Source organism: Leishmania infantum, chromosome 33, assembly GCF_000002875.2.
Source record: "Leishmania infantum JPCM5 genome chromosome 33".
Taxonomy (NCBI): Eukaryota; Euglenozoa; class Kinetoplastea; order Trypanosomatida; family Trypanosomatidae; genus Leishmania; species Leishmania infantum.
In genome coordinates this window covers 246248-266814 of record NC_009417.2, presented here as the reverse complement: position 1 = coordinate 266814, position 20567 = coordinate 246248, and the positions used below count along the sequence as shown (strand labels likewise).

At 60.4% G+C, this 20567-nt stretch overlaps 6 protein-coding genes and 1 non-coding gene across 7 annotated transcripts; all 7 read right to left on the bottom strand.

Annotated features, from left to right (window-relative positions):
* Window positions 1-4886: 4886 nt before the first annotated feature.
* On the bottom strand, window positions 4887-6149 carry LINJ_33_0820 (conserved hypothetical protein; the record flags this gene model as incomplete). Its single annotated transcript, XM_003392686.1, has 1 exon — window positions 4887-6149. One exon carries the CDS (start codon window positions 6147-6149, stop codon window positions 4887-4889), a length of 1263 nt encoding a protein of 420 aa, XP_003392734.1.
* Window positions 6150-7576: 1427 nt separating this feature from the next.
* LINJ_33_0810 (conserved hypothetical protein) lies at window positions 7577-8698 on the bottom strand (the record flags this gene model as incomplete). Its single annotated transcript, XM_001468124.1, has 1 exon — window positions 7577-8698. One exon carries the CDS (start codon window positions 8696-8698, stop codon window positions 7577-7579), a length of 1122 nt encoding a protein of 373 aa, XP_001468161.1.
* A 2572-nt stretch (window positions 8699-11270) lies between these two features.
* On the bottom strand, window positions 11271-11369 carry LINJ_33_snoRNA2. Its single transcript, XR_001203193.1, has one exon. It is a non-coding gene (small nucleolar RNA).
* A 512-nt stretch (window positions 11370-11881) lies between these two features.
* LINJ_33_0800 (conserved hypothetical protein) lies at window positions 11882-14197 on the bottom strand (the record flags this gene model as incomplete). The annotated part of the gene is made up of 1 exon (XM_001468123.2): window positions 11882-14197. The coding sequence occupies one exon, from the start codon at window positions 14195-14197 to the stop codon at window positions 11882-11884; it is 2316 nt and encodes a 771-aa protein (XP_001468160.2).
* A 1186-nt stretch (window positions 14198-15383) lies between these two features.
* On the bottom strand, window positions 15384-16508 carry LINJ_33_0790 (conserved hypothetical protein; the record flags this gene model as incomplete). The annotated part of the gene is made up of 1 exon (XM_001468122.1): window positions 15384-16508. One exon carries the CDS (start codon window positions 16506-16508, stop codon window positions 15384-15386), a length of 1125 nt encoding a protein of 374 aa, XP_001468159.1.
* Window positions 16509-17328: 820 nt separating this feature from the next.
* On the bottom strand, window positions 17329-18921 carry LINJ_33_0780 (conserved hypothetical protein; the record flags this gene model as incomplete). Its single annotated transcript, XM_001468121.1, has 1 exon — window positions 17329-18921. One exon carries the CDS (start codon window positions 18919-18921, stop codon window positions 17329-17331), a length of 1593 nt encoding a protein of 530 aa, XP_001468158.1.
* Window positions 18922-19608: 687 nt separating this feature from the next.
* Window positions 19609-20196, bottom strand: LINJ_33_0770 (putative 60S ribosomal protein L6; the record flags this gene model as incomplete). Its single annotated transcript, XM_001468120.1, has 1 exon — window positions 19609-20196. One exon carries the CDS (start codon window positions 20194-20196, stop codon window positions 19609-19611), a length of 588 nt encoding a protein of 195 aa, XP_001468157.1.
* Between the last annotated feature and the right edge of the window lie 371 nt (window positions 20197-20567).

The following is a 20567-nucleotide window of genomic DNA, read 5'->3' as shown; positions in this document are numbered from 1 at the left end:
TGGAGAGAGAGAGAGACAGAGCGAGAACAAGAACTGGACACCCTGGTGGCCAGTGGTGTCGGTCGCAGTCCGCTCTGCCGTCCACAAGGCGCACACGAACGGCCGCCTTACCCGTGAACAACGCGGTAGCAATCGTGTGGAGAGTAGTGCCGGACTTCTCGATAACCGCCAGAGCACAAACTATGTTGTTTGTTTATCTTCGCTCCGCACTTCGTTGCTTTTTTCTTTCTGGTTCCGTGCTGCGTGTGCGTGCTTGTGCGTGTGTGCCTGTTGTCTCCTCTCCTCTCCACACCAAACGCACCGAGCGACACAGGCCGGCACCGCGCACAGAAAAGTGAAGCAACGAAGAGGAAAGAGGGAGATGGTGGCGGCTAGAAGAAGCCAAACAAGGGAACAACGGCTTATAGGGAGAGAGAAGAGGGGAGCAACAGCGGACGAAGAAGACGAAATCGGAAAGAAAAAGCGCTATTTAGTTGAGGAGGGTGGAGATGAAGAGGTGTGCTGCGGGCTCTGTACTGTTCCGCACAGCTTTCATTCCCCTTCTCTCTTGGTCTCTCGTTCACTCCACTCTCTTTTTTTTTCTGTTGTTCCGTTTCTTTATTGAGTATGTGTGTGTGTGCGTGTGTGTCCTGTGTTGTGTTGTCACTGCTGCTGTGGCGCTTTTCTTTTTTTTTTCGTTCCCCCCCCGCCTCTCTCCTCCCTGAGCAGCAGCTTCAGTTGTTCGCTTGTGCTTTGCGGTGGAGAGATGAAGGGCGGCCGAGGGTGCGGGGGACTGTATGAGAAACGCTAACGAATGCGCACGTGAGGTCGATGCCATGAGAGAAAAGGGAGGAGAAGGGGTGACGCATGAGGGCGTGTGTGGTACCAGAGTGAAACAGATGTGGAGACATACACGCACGTGCGTGAAGCAGCAGCCTTAGCCACTGAAGACGAATACAGCGGGAAAGCGGAAAAAGAGGCGGAGAGACAAAGGAAAAAAAAACGTTTCCGCTGGTGTTCGACGGCTTCTGTCGTGAAATTGTGTTGCTCTTTGTTCATGACCGCCATGAGACATGAGAGCTGCGGCACCGTGCGCGTTAGGGTAGCTTCCCTCTTCGCACTTCCCCCATTGCTGAGAGCTAGGGAAAATCGAAATATGACAGTTGGCAAAGAAGTTGATGTACATTTTCGGCTTTTCACGGCGTAGAAATGGAGAAGCGCACCCTCCGACACCAGGCAACCTGCAGGAGCGCACACGCAAGGCCTCGATAGAGAATGCAATCTGCGTGGGAGGCATCTGCCACGCACTACGAGGTCAGAACTCAAAATAAAGCGGAGCCACAACCTGCATCATCGGGACTGCTTTTCAAGACGGAGGCAGGTGCATTTCTTTTTGCACCTCTTCGCATCTTGCAGCTTTCATCGCCATCATCACCTCGTCCTATCGGCGGGAGATGAGGGCCTACAAGGCGTGGAGTCGCCGCCCTTACCCCACCCCCGAACGCGCAATCATGCACAAGCGCACGCATCCACAGGCAGCTGCAACTTCGTAAAGTGCTTAAAGATGCGAAGGCACCGCGCCCGAAAAGACACCCGAACGCTGCAGCAGACGCATTCTACGCAAAGAGAAGACCTGCAACGAGCGCCTGCGGCAATCGTTGCGAAATATACACGCGTGCGATAGCCAGTCTAATCATTGAGCAGGTGTGCGCACTCTCTTCCACTGGCTAGGTTCGCTTCGAATCACGTAAAGGCGTGACAAGTGCTGTGAGTTTCACCCCCGGCGGTGTGAAGCTCGTCGATGATAGTGCCTCGCGTCCGCTTGCGCTCATCCCTTCACTTTTAGCAAAGCAGCGCATAGCTGATCACGTAGTCGATGAGAAAGTACACTGCCACTTGCAACGCATCTCCTTCCACCACAGCAGCTTCTTTGAAATGCCGCTGCGCCAGCAAGGCTGTTAGGGCTATGCAGTCGATAAGGAGGTTGCCGGCAACGTGTCAAGGTCGAAATCCATCGGGCCGTAGAAGCCAAGCTATGCATCCATCACCTTTACCTGATGCGCGTCAGCGAAGAAGCTGACGCTGTGCAGGTCGCCGGGCAGGTGCGCTTCGGGGCAGTTCATAAAGCGCTGCTTCCGCTGCGCTGACCGCAGCGCCAGCAGCGCGCCCCCCCATGCCGCTGTGGCCGCAACAACCCCTCCTGAGCAGCTTCATAGTTGTGCACGGGTGCTCGATGGAAGAGTCAGCAAAGAAAAGGTCTTCAGTCATGCTGCACATGCCACGTAGGTGAACACCTTAACCACGTTCTTGCCCTCGCGGTGTTGCACGAGGTCGGCAGTGCTGAAAAAGACACGGCCAAAGCAGCGGCCGAGCCTCGGGGTGCCATACCCAAGGTTCTGGCCGCGCATGAGCTCGTACCCCTCAATCCCGCAGTTCGATAGGCCCTCGACGACTTTCAACGGCCATCGTGGAATTAGGGAAGAGAACGTGCTCCCACACCTCTGTGCCGTAGCGTTAGTGCGAGCCCAGCGCCTCGGCCTCGAGAGGGTCGCGGTTCAGTGTCAACGACCAGCATTTGCCTCCAAAGAGCCCGCATGGGCAGGGACTGCATCGCCACCGAAGGGCACATGCCCTGCTCGTTCAGCAGACGGGAGACAAGGTTCACATAGCCGCCGTTGGACTCTTCCGCAGACTGGATCTCGCTATGCTGCAGGCGCCTGTGGCGGTGCAGCGGCAGCAGCGCATCAGACGTCCTCTCTATTTGCTCGATCACGGTGACGGTGTCGAGAAATCTCGTCAGGCACCTCGCTGCCATCGCTGGCTCCAGCCTCCAGCCGCCAGCTGCACCCCCTTGGCGGCGGGGCTCAGGTGCGTGACGGAGTTCGCCTCCTGCCTCACAGAGCTCGAGGCGCTCGAAACGGCGTCGGAGGCCCTTGAATTCGCCAGGTAAGGCATAGTGGTCTATCTTTTAAACGCGCAATGCCGAAATCGCCGCTGAAGGAGACAGAAGGGGGGGCGGCAGGTCGGCCAGCCAGGGCGAAACACATCAGTGCCCTCTTATCGGCTCTTCTTGTGAACTTTGCTGTGGTGTCATGTCTACGGCAAAAAAAAAAACAAGGAGACATAAAAGAAGGGGCAAGTTCGTGGAGATGAACTCAGCTAGCGTTTCAACACAGCTTCGAGAGACGGGGCCAAGGGAGCTGAAGACAGAGAGATTGGCGCGAGCGTGAGACGTTGGGAGAGGGGCACGCAGGATGAAAACACCATTAGCGGTGCCCTCTCACCGCCCAGCAGACTTTTTTCTTCAACGTGTCCATTCTATGTCCCGTACAGCACGAGCTCAACTGTGCTCTACGCAGGGTCTGTCACAGGCCCCACCAGCGGGGTGCGAAGCAACGCTAGGCACACGCATTACAGCAATGCGCCGGCCCAGTCATCTCAGCACCGTCTCTGCCTCAAACTCTGGCCAGCCTTCACCGTGCAGGTCGCCTCACAGCCGCTCCCCCGCTATGCCGGCTGCCACCCCTGGTGCATCCCACCCCCCTCTCCTCGGGACGGCTCAGATCTCCCCACACCAGTGGGCCGTGCGAGGGCCGGGGGTGGGATGCGTTCGAGTCACGCGGACACTCTGCCCATCATGTGGATGGCACAAGCGTGCTCACTGTCGCAGTTCGCCCCCAAGCAGCACCATCCAGGATCCGGCCACCGCCATCCGCAGCAATGCACCGCCCTGACTGCGCTGCGTCGCAGGCACTCGGCCCTGCCAGCACCAGAGGTGGCTCTGGCATAGGCAGGGATAGAGATGAGGGAGGAGGGTTGCCTGGCTTCTGAAGAGAGTGGGGGGAAGGGGCACTGGACTCTGAGCCACCATGAGCCGAGAGGTGTGCCCATCCTCGTCATCAGGGGTGCCCGGCACCCGAGAAATGAAGAGAAAACGCAATCCTGGTTTGTGGAAGCCGCCTGATCAGCGACCTTATTTATCTCCATTATCTCTCTGCTTGCTGGGTGGCGAGACCGGCTGAAGAGGGCCGGGGACCTTGTGCAGAAGACACGAAAAGAGCCAAGCGGGCGCGGGAAGACATCCCCCCTTTCCACATCAGGCATCTCCGCCTGCGGGCAAAATAGCATTCTTCGACGGCGCAGAGCACAAAGGAGGGGGAACGAGAGCACGACCTCCTTCAGATTGCAGTTCACATCTGCCCTCGCCCTCCCTCCCTCCTCCATTTTCTTCCGATCGGCATAGTGCGATTGCCGTAAGTGGGAAGAAGAAGAATCAACAATCAACTCTAACGGCGGGCACATCGTCGTCGTCACGCGGGCACACCGAGACACACACATGTGCAAAAAAAAGAGAAACGAACTACAAGGTTAGCGGGGGCTCATGCAGGCCGACCGCTTTTAGGAATCGAAGTTTGCTTGCGCATGGGCAGCAGCACTACAGTAAGGGGAGTCAAGCACGCGCAACACTCAGACAGAAGACACGACGTGCCAAGAGCGTGAGAGAGAGAGAGCAGGGCCATGGGAGATGAGCGTATCCGTCGGTGAAAAAACAAGAGACCCCGCGTTCATCTCGTATGTTGGCTTCGCTTTACTCATTCCACCTACGGGAGCGACTCCAGCAGTGGATGCCACGAGTGCTCTTCATGCATGAGCACGGACGTGTGTCCCTTTCTCTACCCCCTCACCTGCGCACTACACAGGAAGACAGCACGAACTACTCGCCGTTGCTGAACTATATCAGAACCCGTCGAGGCCCTGTGGTCAGGCTGCCTGCGGCACTCCACCAACGATGTAGATGACGCTCAAAAACCACACAAATTCGAAAAAAAAAATTTCGTTCCCCTGTCTGCAGCTGCGCCTCACACTTCGTGCTGCCACTCTACGGAGAGGCCGTGTTGGCACGAGCGTTAGTTAACGGCCTTGGACGGTGCGCGGGTTGAGGGCCGCGGTGCCGACTCCAGCGAGTCTGAAGTGCGCGTGACGGACGGGGAGGCAGACTCCGCTGATACTCGGTTGATGCCGCCCACGTCGGCGGATGTGTCTGACTCGATCTTTCGCACACGATCCAGTAGGCTGTTGCTGGTGCTTTCCAGCGCGTCCATCCGCTGATGCAGCCGCTGCATAGAAGCGGACTGATCTTCCATGAAGCGCATGAGACGCTCCAGAAACGCGTGTTTGTCATTGTGAGACGCAGGGTGGGAACTGCGTTCCGGAAGCGAGCGCCGAGGTGCCGCCTGTTCGTGGAAAAGTGGCCAGCTAGCACCGTTGCTGTTGCTCAGCATCCCCGAAGACTCGCGCCTCCGCGCCGCATCGAGGGCGCTTTCGGCAAAATACTCGGCCATCTCCGGCGTGCTCACCCCCATCTCCTCCACCCTGATGGGAGCACCTTCAGGTGCGGTGTGCTGAGATCGACCTACGTCGGCACTTCGGCCTAACACTCCATCCGCTGCCAGACTCAGCCAGTCAGCTCGTCTGCCTGACGGGGGGGTGCGCTGTATCGAGTGGCGCGGCGTCGACGGCATCGACCAGGAGGGCGTGGCAACTTGGGTCGGGCTCGGTTGCGCGAACTCCTCGACAGGCTCGCTGCGCAGGGCGAGCGCGGCTGGCGGGGTACGGCTGGTCGCGCCGCTTACGCGTCGATGTCGTTGAATCGATGACGGGGTGAGGCGGCTGTGTCGATAGGACTCCCGCGCGTCAGCGCTGGTCTCGCCTTCATCAGCGCCTCCAGAGTCGATCGCGCCTTGCAGTATGCTAAGAGAAGACGTAGATCTGGAGGTGATCGAGGTGTGTCGATGAACGCGGGCTGCCAAGCTCGACCGCATGGCAATGCTCGGGGACGACTCCGCTGAGTGCGAGTGCGGTGACAGGCTTCCGCCAGCGCGTCCTTGCACGACGGGGTAGTGAAGCTCCTCGCCGTCATGGGTGGAGACGCTGATGATACCCCCAGCCATTTGGACAGAGGAGCTCGCTCGCCGCCGGCCGTGGCTACCAGAGTGGGGGGAGTAGGCACGGCCGCGTGCCCCCGCAGTCGTTGAGCTCGGCGTCCTCGGCGCTGGAAACACCTCTGTCATCGATATTTGACCTGGTGTCTCGCAGTTGGAGCGGGGCATAGAACGCCCCGACTCGTACTGCGCCTCGGTAAGGAGTTCGTTCAGGGGATCTGTGAACATCAATCACACCTCGCACGGCACGCGAAACACCGATGTACACCTCCGGTTCCTCGCGCTTTCGGGTGAATCGCTTTGCCACTACTTCGCTGAGCGTCGGTCTGAGCCTTGTCTTCGGCGGCGTGATGAGGAGGCGTTGAAGAGTAGATGTGGAAGACACGTACTCGCAGGGCAGTTGGACAAGGAAAGCAGGACAGAGGGAAGGAGGCGTTGGCGATGAGTGGCGCGCAAGTGCCCACGCCAGCGAACACACACGCACAGCGTGAAATGAGTCGACGGCAGCTGGTCAAGAGGGAGGCGTGCCACGCAACACGGACAAGGATCAACTTCTTTGTCTGCACCTCGATCGTCTTCTTTAGTACTCCTTCAGCTGCACGAGAGAGGAAGAGCGAGAGAATGTACGGTGAGGGGCACGTAGGCGGAAGGGAAGGGGAGGGGGTTGGAGGGCTTCAACAGAACAGGGCCATAAAAGGCTGAGGAGAGAGCGTGAGACTCTCGCTCTTCCACAGTGCAGACAGTGCTGTGGAAGCGTGGTGGGTGGGTGTCGAAAGGAGGACGTCACGACGCTGCACACAGTGAGCGGGGAAAGAAACGAAACTTAGTAGTGGTGTATATAGGCACGAAGATATAGACACATGCACACAGGGTAGAGAGAAGAGAGAAGCAACAGAAAGAGACCGCTTGAGGGGCCCGGCAGAAGAGAGATGAGTGAGCGTGCGCACACAAGGTTCGATGCTCTGATGCGAGTGATGGTGGGGAACGAATGGTGGGGTCAACCTCGCCAACACGCAGAACAAGGTGCCTTACGCTACAAGAGATGCACTGAAAGCAGCAGCACACGTAACGCCATGTGATGACGGTGAAGAGTCACGCCGCGGGCGAAGAGGAGTGAGTGTGGGAAGAGAAGATTAGAAAAAAAAAAGAGGATGCGCGCATGGAAGGAGACATCAAGGAGAGTGGTGGGAGCAAAGTGACGGAAGACGTGGCGTGTTTTCATACTGTATAGATGCACGTGTGTATTACGCGCTCCGCCACTGCCCAACACCTCCAAAGGCGAAGGGAGTCCTCCAGCGCCACGAAGAGGATGGGAGGGACCGAAGAAATAAGGGTAGCAGGGCACGCGAGCACCGGTATTGCTTCATCTTTAAGTGTGTTCGACGGCTACCACACAAATGCCCTTGGCCACATCGCTCTTACCGAGTGCCGCCATAGCAGGGCTGCGATCCCTCATTTCGTTGTGCAGTCTGAAGGTGCGCGCCAGTGCACCGCTCCCTCTCTTGAGTGCTCGCGGTGCACGTCTGCGCTCGCACGTGTGTAGGTTCTGGGCACGTAAGAGGCATTTTCACGTGCGTGAGGAAAATATACTGGCGACTAAACGTAAACCTCGCACTTGCGATACTCGGCCGCCGCCGCTTCCCCCGCCGACTCGGTTACGACAAAGAGGCGAAGAGAGAGGCGCCTATGCGCTCATCACAGCGACGCGCGGCGGCGACGAGGGTAGCGGGATTCGCGCCGCAGCTACTCTTTGCTTGGCGCGTGTCGAACAGCAGTTGTGCGTGTGCCAGCACGGCGCTGTGCACGTCGGCGGCTTCCGTTTCAGCAGCAGCAGCAGGCTTCACGGTGTCCATCGCCTTCTCCACCTCAGTCTGCGGCACACCCAGCGATCCTGGCGTCGGCGACGGACCAACGGCTGTGTGTTCGATGAGGCCTTGCAGTTCATTGAGCGTCGGCGCAGCAAGTGAAACGGCGTCGATGCCCTCCGCTGAAGGAGTTACTTGTGGTGTCACCTCTGGCAAACCGCCAGCGTCGCCGGCTGACCCCGCCATCGCAACTGCTGTCCCTGACGCGTTTTTCTCCTCCAGCAGTGGAGCTTTCATGATGCGCTCGTAGTAATCGCCGGTGGCCATCCGACTCGCAGCGGGCGACGCGTCACTCGTAACGGTGGCAGGCTGGTGTTTGCTCTCGAGCTGCCGCAAGTACGCCGCCAGCGGGCCTTCGTCGTCGCCGCTACCTTCATCGTTAGTACCATTGTCCTTCTTGGAGGGCTGCGCGCTCTGACCACCGCTGCTCCTTTCCGTTGGGCGAAGGTTGCGCTGCAGCAGTGCCTTGTAGGAAGCTGTCACGAAGACACCAACCTCCATGTCCTTCTCCGCCAATGCCTGACTGCCGCTGCTCTCCTCCTCAGCTCTGCGCTGCTGCTGCAGGCGCTTCAGCAACGTCTTTTCTTTCTCTTCTCGGCGTAGGTTCAGTGCTGCAGCGATGGAGTTGCCGAACTTGCCCGCGTCGGCGGAGGTGGGGGGCGAACTCTTTGTTTGTGCGGAGGACGGAGCAGCGCTGAAGCTCCTTTGGGCAACTGCGGGCGGGCCAAGTAGCTCGTTGCGCCACTGCGCCCCGCGGTTGAGCTGCCTAGCAGCATCCAGCTCTGCAATGCGGCGGCGCTGCTCCAGAACGGACGCTGAAGCGGCGTAGCCTGCGATGGAGCCACTACTGGCGAATGAAGGCTGAGCACTATACGCAGCCGTCGGCGGTGGAGGTGGACAATCCGGCAACATGCCCTCATCGCTCGAGGACGACAACGCTTCGGAGGAGGCATGACTGCTATCTACATCAAAGAGTGACATCACCAGTGCTCACAATTCACACTTGAAAGGATAAATCACCCACAGTTAGCGCCCCTCTCCGATGAAACCGCTGATGAAAGTGCGATTATCTGTTCTTTACCGGCAAGCATGGGAAAAGGGGGGAAGGTAATAGAAGCACGTGAGATGCGCATATTCATGCGAGAGGTACGGGGGGAGCGTCGGCAGACAGCTCCGACGTAATACGGCCACCGGCTCATGGGAGCACACGAATGTACGAGGGAAAAAGCCATGGAATGAGAAACAGACAAGTCAGCTGCCACCCCTCCACTTACCACGACGTCTCCTTTCCACCTTTCCGCCGCCTGTGCGTGCCGCTCCAGACCGGTTAGAAGCCTTTCACACACACACACACGCACACCCACACACGGCATAACCTTTACGCGTCCATTACTGATTCCGCAGTAGAGAGGACAAACCTTCCGCTACGTTCCCCCCAGCATTAAACGTCCCAAAGCAGACAACCGAGACACAACGCGTGCAGCCGCCGCGCACAGGGGCTCGCGAATCTGGGGGTTGCGAGATAGGGTCGTACCTACGAGGTGCAAGGAGTCACGCCCAACCGACAACGCCGTGCTGCGGGCAGCGAAAGCAGGGATCTAGAGGGGCAGCGCTCGGCAGCAGGCGCCGCACACACACACACACACGCACAGATACACATGCGCGCGCGCCGCCAGCAGCAACTCAGAAGATATGTACTAGGAGAGAAACTTGCGTCACGCGGATCTGAAACACGGACCATATCAGCTTCATCTCGGTTGCTGGCAGCCGCACGGCGGGGAGCGGAGAGGAAGCCTTGCCCGGCGTACACGCACACACACAAGCGCAGAGTCTTTGCCATTCAGCACCGCTCGGCATCACGCACGCACCGCAGCCGCAGCGGCCGCTCAGCAGCACCGCCGCCCGCGAGGGCAGCCGGGGAGCAGAGGGGCGCGGCGGCAACGGCACCGTGAAAGCGTCAGTTGGTTAATTCTGCTCTTTTGGAGGATGGGAGGAGCGCTCCTCACGCATCATCAGCAAAGCTCGCACGACGCACGCGCGCACCGGCACGCCAGCCGCAGCGGCTAAAGTGGGGAGGGCAGGGAGGGGTTAAGGTGATGCGTCTTCGATAACTCGGCACAGCCGCCGCGCACAGGGGCTCGCGAATCTGGGGGTTGCGAGATAGGGTCGTACCTACGAGGTGCAAGGAGTCACGCCCAACCGACAACGCCGTGCTGCGGGCAGCGAAAGCAGGGATCTAGAGGGGCAGCGCTCGGCAGCAGGCGCCGCACACACACACACACACGCACAGATACACATGCGCGCGCGCCGCCAGCAGCAACTCAGAAGATATGTACTAGGAGAGAAACTTGCGTCACGCGGATCTGAAACACGGACCATATCAGCTTCATCTCGGTTGCTGGCAGCCGCACGGCGGGGAGCGGAGAGGAAGCCTTGCCCGGCGTACACGCACACACACAAGCGCAGAGTCTTTGCCATTCAGCACCGCTCGGCATCACGCACGCACCGCAGCCGCAGCGGCCGCTCAGCAGCACCGCCGCCCGCGAGGGCAGCCGGGGAGCAGAGGGGCGCGGCGGCAACGGCACCGTGAAAGCGTCAGTTGGTTAATTCTGCTCTTTTGGAGGATGGGAGGAGCGCTCCTCACGCATCATCAGCAAAGCTCGCACGACGCACGCGCGCACCGGCACGCCAGCCGCAGCGGCTAAAGTGGGGAGGGCAGGGAGGGGTTAAGGTGATGCGTCTTCGATAACTCGGCACAGCCGCCGCGCACAGGGGCTCGCGAATCTGGGGGTTGCGAGATAGGGTCGTACCTATGAGGTGCAAGGAGTCACGCCCAACCGACAACGCCGTGCTGCGGGCAGCGAAAGCAGGGATCTAGAGGGGCAGCGCTCGGCAGCAGGCGCCGCACACACACACACACACGCACAGATACACATGCGCGCGCGCCGCCAGCAGCAACTCAGAAGATATGTACTAGGAGAGAAACTTGCGTCACGCGGATCTGAAACACGGACCATATCAGCTTCATCTCGGTTGCTGGCAGCCGCACGGCGGGGAGCGGAGAGGAAGCCTTGCCCGGCGTACACGCACACACACAAGCGCAGAGTCTTTGCCATTCAGCACCGCTCGGCATCACGCACGCACCGCAGCCGCAGCGGCCGCTCAGCAGCACCGCCGCCCGCGAGGGCAGCCGGGGAGCAGAGGGGCGCGGCGGCAACGGCACCGTGAAAGCGTCAGTTGGTTAATTCTGCTCTTTTGGAGGATGGGAGGAGCGCTCCTCACGCATCATCAGCAAAGCTCGCACGACGCACGCGCGCACCGGCACGCCAGCCGCAGCGGCTAAAGTGGGGAGGGCAGGGAGGGGTTAAGGTGATGCGTCTTCGATAACTCGGCACAGCCGCCGCGCACAGGGGCTCGCGAATCTGGGGGTTGCGAGATAGGGTCGTACCTACGAGGTGCAAGGAGTCACGCCCAACCGACAACGCCGTGCTGCGGGCAGCGAAAGCAGGGATCTAGAGGGGCAGCGCTCGGCAGCAGGCGCCGCATACACAGAGATACACGTGCTCAAGCATACCTACAGAAGGAGACATAGAGGCAGTGGCAAGCACGGAGGCAGACGCGGGGGTGGGGGCGGTGTGGACAGGGAATAAGAAGATTAGAATTGGAAGAGAGGATGAGAGGAGACGAGAGGAGTACCTGGGCGCGCACGCGGGCATACATAGTCGTTTGTGCGTAAACGCGGATCGAAGCGACGCGCGAAACGTTCAGGCGCGCCCATATCCTTACGGCAGGGAAGAGCGCAAGCCGTGCAAGATGCTGTTTTGCAAAAGCATGAGATCGTGTCTGCGTGTCGGGAAGGCGGAGCGAAGTGGTTCCGGTAAACTTGCACCTCCAGTTCACATGTACACGCTCACATTCTCAGGCACCGCGCAAGGAATTCACGATCACCTGTCTTTTTTCTCTGTCTTGCGAAGTCCCAGCGATGGCGAGCGAAGGTAGAAAAGAGCTATGTCGATAATGTAAAGGCGTGCGTTGCGTGTATGAAGGGAGATACACGGAAGGATCACGGGCCGGAGAACTCGCGGAAGGTGCATGCTAGACGCGGAAGAAGCGCGCCACTGCCAACCCTAGCAGCGTCCTCTTTGAAGGTTCAGCCAGATACTCTACCGTGCGCTCGCGAACAAGCGCATGTGACGCGTTCTCCGCTGCTGAAGCTTCCGGTGGAATGCCCGCAGCATCGCTGCACGGCGCTGCATCGGGATTAGGGGTTGAGAGGGATACAGCACGCGCGGCGCGCCTCAGCTCGGCGAGATCCGATGGTGAGAACTCGGCGTGCAGGCCACTCGCCACATCATCGCCTCGCCTCCGCCAGCGCCGGCTCAGCCGCTTCAACTGGGTCACCGCATGCCGCAGTGGATGCGTCCTCCAGGAAGGAATCACATCCTTCGCCACTACTGTTCTCTCCACGGCCCGGTAGCGGAAGGCATTGCCCACCTTCTGGCTCAGAAACACGCCCTGAGGAAAGAAGTACAGTACATCGAAAGGGGATGTGTTGATGCCGACCACGCGCACATTTCCGGGAAGCTGCTCCAGCACCCATCGCTCAAAGCGGTAGGGGGTCAGGCACGACTGGGCTGGGGAGTAGAGTACCTCGCAGGTGTAGAAGCGATCCTCCAGCGTCTCCCTCACCGCCTCGAGAAAGGCCGTTTGACGGGAAGTGCTCTGAGCAGTCGCTTCCGATGACCCTGGCTCGAGCCACTCGCCTAACCACCGAACCGATGCCAAGCTAGCCTCCGAGACGAACGTTGATAACGAGGGAACGGCTCTAGGGCAGCGCTGCGGTCGAAACTGCGGCACCTTCGCTTCCTCTTTGCCGTTGTGATTGCTGTCACTGGCAGCTGCCCCAGCAGCGCTGGCGGCGCTCTCTCTTGGCGCAGTTTCCACGGGAACCGTAACGCCTACCGCCACCCACGCCACCGCCCTCATGCCCTCTGCGTCATCAAGAGCGTTTTGTAGCAGTCGCACCTCCTCCTTCAGCTGCTTGACATACCCTGCACCAGCATGGCCTTCCACCAGTACAGAGCATGGGGCCGCCTGTACAATGCGTGAAGCCCAGTCTCGCAGCAGCGCGGCTGAGTAGCCGCCGCAGTACTTGGGGGGCATCAGCACGAGTACAGTGCGCCAGCACCAGTGTGGATAATAAGGTCGGTACCCAGCCACCTCAGCCTCAGCGAGCAAGGACACAGACACAAAGTGCTCCAGCACAAGCTCGTCGAGCAGCCACCGCACGTAGGCGACTACCAGCGGGTGGTTGCTGCCGAAGTCCACCACGCGGCCCTCGATAAACAGACTGGATAAAACCGCGGCGTGCGCCATGACGCAGTACCTCACGAGAAGCTCCGCCTCAGTAGGCAGCGCGCCGCCGGGACTGGCGGCGGCACTATGCATGGTGGGTGGGACCCAGATGAAGATGGGCGTCGGCGACGCCTTTCCGTCTTGGTTCAGCGGGCAACCCTCGCCGCGGTTGTCGTTGCCGTGGTAAGCTGCGTCCTCGAGCGGCTCCGTTTCTAGCGACACCGGCGGCACGTGGCGAGATGCATCAGAGGCGAACTCAAGTGAGCCCGGCCACGCCGAAGACGCGGGGGCAGACTCCACGGAGAGGGCATGGGGCGCTAGCGACGATGCAGTCGGCAGCCGACGGCGGCGGCGTCGGCTGCCACTCGGCGACCCTGTGCCCGTCAGTCGCGCTGCTATGTCGTCCTCAGCACTCGCCCGCGGCTGCAACCCCTGCACCTGGTGCAAGAGCGTCTTTCCGCTTCGGCGGGCTTGGTGGCGTCCATGCAACACGCGGCCCGCATCCAGCGTCATCGTGGCCTCTGTCGCTGCGTCCTCGATGGTCTCCGACGTCTCAGCGTCCCACGCGTGCGGCGCCGGGATCTGCTCCGCCGTCGAGTTCAGCTGGGCGCTCATCTTGGTCGACACGGTGGTGTGTGCATCGACCCAGTATTCCCTCAAGCGAGTTGGGAAGACGTCCGCCACGGCGTATCGCTCTGGGCGCCGCACCGCGGCAAACGGCAGCCGCACCCGCGCCAGTGTGTCCTGCACATCCTGCAAGCAGCGGATCCACAGAAGCGCCGAAAGGCAGAGATGGAGGCGTGCAGCGTAGGGCAGCGCATGGCACAGTTGCCAATGTGCCTCTGTAGCCTCCGGTGTGAAGCGCACCTTTGGGTCTGCACTCCCTAGCACCGATGCACTGCCACGGCCGTCGCTGGAGACCGGCGTGGACTTGCCTGACACTTCACGCGCTGCCGACGGCGACAGTCGAGCAGGCTTCTCAATTAAGTACGCGCTACGCCGGCCAAGATCCACGAGCGAGGTCCAGCGCTCCACTGGGTGCATACGCATCCACATGGCACGCCGCAGCTTCACGGTGCGTGAAGTGGGAATCGCATGTGCACGTTCTTGCTGCTGGGGATGCTGATCATGCTTGGATCGGCGCAGACACGCAAGCGCGGTCGCCGAAGTCCAGCGCTCGGATGTGTCTGTGACAAAGCCGAAGTGGTCGCACACACCACATCGTTGACGTGAAGCAACGTACCGGTACATCGCGCTCTGCAGCACACGCAAATCAGCGCTGGGGCCCCTCTCAATGAAAAAAGATGCAAAGCCGCTTGCGTCGAAGCCCTGCTCACGTACGGCAGTGGGCACCAGGGAAGGGATACGAAGCAGAAAACTTCGCAACTCCAAGCGTCTGGGGACCGCGCACGCTGCGATCGACACGAGCGCGGCAATCCTCTTCTCCCTCCACCTCACTCTTCGCCGACCACCGCTGTGTCAGCGTCGCTTGCTGGCGTCCGGCCAGTGGTATCGTCCCAGCGCAATGGTGCGCATAGCAAGACAGCAATGGCAGCAAAAGCCGAGCAAAGAATGGAGACCGAGGGCGCTCGCTCAACGGAGATGGAGCCGCCCCTACCAGGTTTTCCGTGCTTAGAGTTCCTCGAACGAAGAAGCAGAGGTGTGCAGCAACACAAGAGCAGAGTATGAGGACATGCGGAAAAAGTGAAGCGCAAGTGGTGAAGCGTTGCCAGTGGCATATGCATGAGCACGCCACCCCATATCCGCCTCATGCCTTCCAGCGTTTGCACAGGAGAGGAAGAGGCCAGCGTATGCGTGTGCGTGTGCGTGCGAGGGTGGACAGAGAGACAGGAGCAGAGACTGCCAGGACACCGTCGCGCCATTTTGTGGATCGTGACTCCACATATGTGCCGGAGGGCTTTTCGCTCAATTTTCAAGAAACCGGAAAACGGGGGAGAGGCGGGAGCTTCTGCTGTCATCGCTGCAAGCGCAGCACCTTGTTGCTGCCACAGACTGAGGCGAGCATGGAGTATTCGGCGTGCAGTCGGTAGTTTACGTTTCTACTTTGTTAGTTTGTGTGCATGTGTGTGTGTGTGTGTGTGTTTGTGTGTGTGCTGCGCGCTTTCTTTTTTGATGAACGGCGTAAACAAAGCATGCGCACCCACACGAAATAGTGAGCGCGCGTGGGGGCGATGGACAGAGGGAAGCATCCACAAAAGAGTGTTGGCTTCTCTGCAATGTATCAGCCTTCGTGGCACTCGCGGAGCCGTGCGGCGTAGTCCTTGAAATCGACTGGTTTTCCCTCCATGATGTCCTGCAGTAGCAGAGTCTTGATGGCGCGCAGCTGATCCCGCTTCTCTGCCGCGGCGGTACACGACACCACGTATTGATCGTGCACATTCTTGGCCTGCGCTACGTAAGCCGTGTACCGAGAGTTGCGCTCCCGCTCCTCTTGCGCCCGCTTCGCCGCTGCCGCCTCGCTCGCCGCCTTCTTTGCCTCCGCAGCGCGCAGCGACGGCAACAGCCACGGCTTGCTGTAGTTGAGCCACGGCTTCTGCTTCTTTGCGAACTCGGCTGCATCATCTGCGGAGTGGCTGGCTAGCGCGATGGACTTCTCAGCGCCCACCTTCAGGTTCGCCCCCTCCGCAGAAACAGCGGCGGCAGAAGACAGTTGCGCTAGCGCGGTAGCGTCGGTGAAAGAGGGGATGGGGGTGAGGGCCGGCGCACACCGCAGCAGGTGCTCCGCCGGCAGGGGTGGGCAGTCGCGCACTGACGCGCACACGCCATCCTCGTCGTGCTCGCCTCGCCTTCGCTTTAGGTAGGGTTCGCCCGACTGCAGATGTCTGTGCACTGAGCGCAGTGTCGCTGCGTCGTGATTGTTAGCAGGCATAAACCGCAGTGAGAGACTGTACAGCCAATGCTGCACCTTGAGGTGCCCTACGATGCAGGACGCGCTGCTCTGCAGCAGCTCCGGGTGCAGTGCCGACAGCGGCGCGTCCGGGAGCGCTAGGGCGCGTGCGGCTTGGCAAAACACACGCAAGTTGCCCTGACGCTGGGAGAGCAACGGATTTGTCGACCAGTTCAGCAGCGAGAGATCGATGCAGTGGCTTGGGAAGCAGGCGGCCAGGACAAGGGCATAATCGGCACCCGTGTAAAGGTACGGCGCTACCCACCGCGCAGAGTCTGTGTGCCTGTTGTCTACGGATGAGGCCGAGTCGTTCTCGCCTCCCTGGCGCCGGTCTTCTGCGTGAAGCACGAGCGGAAGATGCGCAGTGTGCCGCAGCATGAACGCGGCAATCTCCTCCTTGGTGGGCGGCCGCGCGTACTGGCTCGGCGGCGCTTTGGAGGAGCCCGCAGGCGATGGCATGGCATCCCCGATCACGCGCGCCCCGGTTGCGCTCTTCGATGTACTGCAGCCGCTTGCAGAGGTCGCAGTGGTCGCCACAAAACGCGAAGGGCACAAAGAATGTTGTGTGGGCTCCGCACGATGCAGCCTGCCGAGCTTGTGAGGTCGACCTCCGATCTCTTTTTCCGCTGTTGCTCTGTTTCTCCTGCCGGCGCGAGGGAAGTTGCGGAGAGGCAGAGGCAGTGCCGTCGACACTACACAGACACGCACGCGTCCGCAGATTAACGAGCGGCGCCTCAGGGATCTCTATCTATGAGCTCGCGCTCTCTCGTCGTGACGGGGTGGCTGCACGGGGCGAGAAAGGAGTCTTGAGTGAAGCTGGTGCGCGCTGGTGGTTTAACCGATAATCGGGCGCGATGGAGCCAGCAAGTCAAACGACGGCGTGTAAGGGGAGAGACGGAGAGGGGAGGGGGGGGGGGCGAAGAGAAGAGAAAGAGATAGGTGCGTCAACGAAAAAAAAAAAGATAGCGAGAAGCGCGTCCGAATCAGGAAAGAGAGATGAAGTCCGGCCACGGTATTGCAAAATGCGGCGCATCGCGCAAGCAATGCTTGTGTGCCCGTATGTGCCTCCTTGCAGGAGACTGCATACGGGCTGCGGTGCAACCTCGCGCCATGGTCTGGGCGTAAGTCGGTGGAGTTCTGTGAGGTCTTCCTCATTCGCACATGCACGTCACGAGCTTGCTTGGGTTCCCTTCCTCTCCCCGCCTCCCTTATTTGCCTCTCCGTCTTCACGTGTGGGTGGGCGAGAGAGCAGCGGTCCCACAAAAAAAAGCCGCCTTGTCTAGAACAGGTCATGCAGCAGATCGGCGTCGTCCTCAACTGCACGCGGCGCCTTTACGCCGACGGCACGCTCGTGCCCCTCTCTCTGTGGGCGCGTCTGCAGCCACGCTTCCATGGGCTGCGGTGCTGCCGCGCCATTCGAGAAGGCGCCATGCACTACCACATCGCCAGAGCTGAGGCCGGCGAAGAGACAGCCGTCAGCACGGCTGATATCCGCACATGCGCAGAGGACATCCTCGTCTTGCTTGCCGGCCCGCCAGACCAGCGTCAGGTCAAGTCGGTCGCCATCCGCGTAGCAATACTGCACTACGTGGCCGCCCTTGGTGTGCCTGTAGCCGGCACGACTTGTGCACGTCATCATTGAAGACCCACCACCGCGCCCGATCGACAGAGCGGTCGTGTCGAGCACATGGGGCAGCCCGGTAGCCGCCTCTTGAACGACTGCTTTCGGCGCAGTGGCACCATCGCTGTGAGAGAGCCGGCGGAGGTCGATTATCTTGACAGCGCTGCCCAGACGTACGGCAAGCCCGTAACTGCCGGAAGCGTGCGAGGCGCCTGCATCCTTCTGGTGTAGCTCCATCATGCCGCCCACGTGCTTCTCCATGAAGGGGTCCTCCGTCGCCTTGCCCGGCCCTGCCGGTGCTGCTGCAGCGTACATATTCACCGTGGCGATGGCCCCGCCGGGACGGTATTTCACCCTGCTGTCCCATATCTGCACTCGGCCATCCTGCCCTCCGCTGGCAAAAACGCGCCCCAGTCCATTGTGGAAGCGGTTGAGGCTGGCCACGCTCTCCACCACATGGGTATCGGTCAGCTGCCCCGATCCGTGCTTCACCGCGTACACACTCCTCTGCTTGAACGTGGCGCTGTTCCACAGCCGCACCGTGCCGTCTTGGCTGCCCGTGAAGAAGGCGGCTGCGTCGTGGGTGTGCGCGGCGACGCACGTGACGGGAGCGCGATGGCCCTTGCACTGAATCACATCCATCAAGCCACGCTCCCCGATTGCGCAGTACCCCAGCTGTTCCCCAGACGCTCGCACCAGCGCCGGGCTGTCCCCATCCTGGCAGGCGACAAAGTAACTGTCGTCGCTCGCGCATGCCAAGGCGATGATGGGCTGCAATCCCGAGATGCGGTTCACAAACGGCGTCAGCACCCGCGTTGGCTGCAAGCGATACGACTTGAGAGGAACGGTGAAGTCCCACATGCACAGCTGCCCATCCTCGCTGCCGGCGCACAGCGTCGTACCAGCCGTATTGAGTGTGAGGCAGCGGATGCGGCCCTTGATGTCGCTGTGCAAGCGGTAGCCACCGTCGACGTCGTTTCCAGCACTGCGCGGGGTCGGCGAGGAGGAAGAGGGGAGCGCTGAAGCTGTCGTCTTCGGAAGAGAGGTCAAGGCAGCCACCGCAGCGACGGTCGCTGCGGATGCGTTCTCCGCTGCCGACCTCAAGAACGGCGCCGTTGAGGGCACCACGGTGTCGCTGAGAGAGGGTGATGCAACGGTTGTGTGCACAACCACCTCTGCCGGGTCGTACTCGTCCCCGCTACTGCTGCTCATGAATAATCGACTTCCTTTTTTTTTAAGGGGGACATCCATTTTCGTGCATGCGCGCACGTGCGTGTGCGTGTGTACGAGCAGATGCACGAGTACACAGTCTCGCGTGTGCGCAGCATCATTACCATCCGAAAGACAGAAGAAGCGAACGAGAGCCAGTTCGCGTCACGCAGGCACAGTCACGAAAACACGCACGAAAAGTGCAGAGAGACGAGGGAGGAGAGAAGGTAGCGCAAGAAAAATGAAGAAGAGACGTGCCTGCAGTGGCATGCATTAGCCGCCATCACAGCACCTCTGCCTGCCCACCACAGCAGCCTTGTAGGCGTTTGCAAGGTCTATACCCGCGCCTGCGTGCCAGGGGGGGGGTCGCAAGCAAGCATCGAAGGAACCGCACCAGCCGTGCAGCTACCGCGTGCGAGTCTACAACTGCACACGTGGGAGACCAGACTAAAGCAACGAATACATACGCCCCATGACTCACGAGTGATGGGCCGGGTGAGAGCGAGGATCGCGTCTGGTTGCGCATGCACCGACATGTGCACTCGTTTTGTTCTTTGCGAATAAAAAAAAACTAAAAAATGGAAGCGAAGAAACCAAAAATAGAAAAGACGCACACGCCTGCGGGAGAACCGCGAAACACGTCGGCACGCGCCTCACCAGAGAGGCTGTAGGGGTAGCGAGGCTACAACACCAGCACGTGGTGCGAGAGCGCCTACGGTTGTCCTGTGCTTACCAGTTCCAGCGGTGCGGCGCATCGCCCGGCTTCACCGTGAAGACGGAGCGCAGGTAGCCGGCCTTCTCCTTGCCCTGAGCGTCCTTCTTGATGGCGGCGATGAGGGCGGCGTCGATCTTCTTCTGCAGCTGGGCGCGCGCGTCTGACACGGGGGTCTTCTTTCCCGCCTTGGAGGTCTTCTTGGCAGCCTTCTCCGCCCTAGCCTTCTGTTTGTCGCCCATGAAGTCGCCCTCGCTCTTGGTCAGCTTCTCTGCCTTGGGGCGCTGGAACACCTCGGGGGTGATGGGCGCCGTGTCAACGCTGGAGATGTCGACCTTGGTGCTGGTGGCGATCACGTAGCGGGAGTCGATGCGGCGGATGGGGACGCCATTGTACTTCATCGGGCCGGACACGACCAGCGGGCCGTTGTGTGGCAGCTGCTTCAGGATCACGGCGCGGCGACCGCGGAAGCGGCCGGCGAGGATGATCGCGATGACGCCGGGAGCACAGCTCTTGCGCAGAGTCGTGTACTCCGGGCTCTTGCGCGACACCTTCTTCGCCGCCTTCCTCTTCGCGGCAGACGCAGCGGATTTGGTGGCGGCCATTCGAAACAACTCGCGTGGAACCGAGACTGTGTGAGCGGCGCCGGCAAGTGAAGGGAGAGATAAAGGTACGCGGGCGTGTACGCGTGCGCGGCAAGACAAAGAGAAGAGAGTCACGGGAGAGAGAAACGTGTGCATTTGAATGAGCGTACGCTGATGGTGATGAGATGGAGAGCGGTGGCGGGGAAGGAGGGGGGCCGCAGGTGTGCATGTCAAGAACACGGGGCTCACGGACGATGCGAGGCAACGTCAAGTCGAGACGGTTCCCTTTTCGCCGTGTCCTTTTTACGTGCATCGTGCGCTAGGGCACCAACAGAGTGTAGCAGCGACGCACAAGTCGAAACCGCATGTGTGAAACATGGAGCTGTTTGCAA